Raw genomic sequence first — 1,553 nt, 5'->3', positions numbered from 1 at the left:
ACGCGCGCACACACACACACACACACACACACACACACACACACACACACACACACACACACACACACTCATACACACACTCATACACACATCCATACACTCACACACATCCATACACTCACACACATCCATACACTCACACACATCCATACATTCACACACATCCATACACTTACACACATCCATACACTTACACACATCCATACACTCACATAAAAGGCAGGCTTTGGCTCAGTCCTGAACGGCCTCAGGAAGCCATGTAAATTGAAACATCAAGTATGTGAAAACACTCAATCTAAAAATAATCGTATCATTCAGGTTTCTCAGACTTTTTAAGTAACTGTCGCCATTATTGATCTCGGGACAGCGGTCATTCTAACAATTTTCGGCAAAGGAATGAGAATCCATTTTTATAAACAAGAGATCTTTGGAAACGACAAAGGAGAAAGAAAACAAACATATGCTGCAGGTGATTATTATGCAATGTGTTCTTAAAAATTGATGCAAACCATAACGTGTAATTTTAAGATTAATGTGATACACACAGCTGATGAGAAACTGTAAGGTACGCTACCAACTATTAAACGAGGAACGTTGTAAACTGCTTAGAATTCACTACATTTAAGTAACAGCTACTCATCTCATTTGTGCAATTGAGTTATTTTGTTTTCTGCATAATCATACCAAAACCACCATAACTCTTTCCCTCATCAACCCCCTTACCCATCTTAACCTTTCAACATTACTCTAAATAGTTGACGCATAGCAACTATCGCCTGACATCACCCTTTACTTTACCTTCCTATAGTGCTATATGACCTTAGATGTCTAGCACATTTATTTCGTTTTTAACCATTAACCACCATTCTGCATAGTCATATATCTGTCAAATCCAGTGGTACTGTACTACAGCATTCCACACACATTGTGCTTATGTATGATATGGTTTAAGCCTCGTCCACATGTTCAAGCTGAGTCCACGGCCACAAGCAATGAGGTGGTTGGGTAACAACAACAACATTGTGTTCGTCCTAGAACTTGAATCAGTTCACCAGAGAACGAAACAGCAGTTATGTAAGTGTCTAAGGGAGGCGCTACAGTTATTTTCTTACCATAGAAATCGTCGAAAGGCACATACGCCTATTTCTGTTTCCGACCAATCGTTAAAAGCCGCGTCAATTTCCGCCGCCCACCCAGAGATTACTAGTCTAGATTCGATGTCATCGTTGCTGAATACTTTGTTCGTCAAACTGCTCACGTCTAGGGTATAATTCCCCTCACTTCTGTCCCGGTTTTGAACGGGCAGAAGCGCGTGACAATGATATAAGTGAACCCGCAAACAATGTCTTATGACCGACAGAGCTAGGCAAGAACACAGCTCAATCATGTGGACTTTTTTACATTAGTGTTGGGATTTACGATGTATGTTACATAGGGATATATATGCTATGTAAGGTTGTCAGTGAACCAAGCCGGCAAGTTCTGAGTTGTCTATCCTGGTCATTGTGCCTCTTACTCTTCTTGTTTCTTCTTCGCCAGGGACGTGCATATCT

At 40.9% G+C, this 1,553-nt stretch overlaps 1 protein-coding gene across 1 annotated transcript in view; it reads right to left on the bottom strand.

Annotated features, from left to right (window-relative positions):
* Positions 1-391: 391 nt before the first annotated feature.
* LOC113802451 (glutamate receptor 1) overlaps positions 392-1,553 on the bottom strand; it is a 10,063-nt gene continuing 8,901 nt past the window's right edge. Inside the window, exon 10 of the mRNA XM_070132523.1 lies at positions 392-1,553. This exon is cut by the window's right edge and continues 33 nt beyond it. Coding sequence (XP_069988624.1) covers positions 1,513-1,553 — 41 coding nt within the window. The 3' untranslated portion in view covers positions 392-1,512.

This window comes from Penaeus vannamei, chromosome 17 (assembly GCF_042767895.1).
Source record: "Penaeus vannamei isolate JL-2024 chromosome 17, ASM4276789v1, whole genome shotgun sequence".
Lineage (NCBI taxonomy): Eukaryota > Metazoa > Arthropoda > Malacostraca > Decapoda > Penaeidae > Penaeus > Penaeus vannamei.
This window is presented reverse-complemented; position numbering and strand designations above follow the sequence as displayed.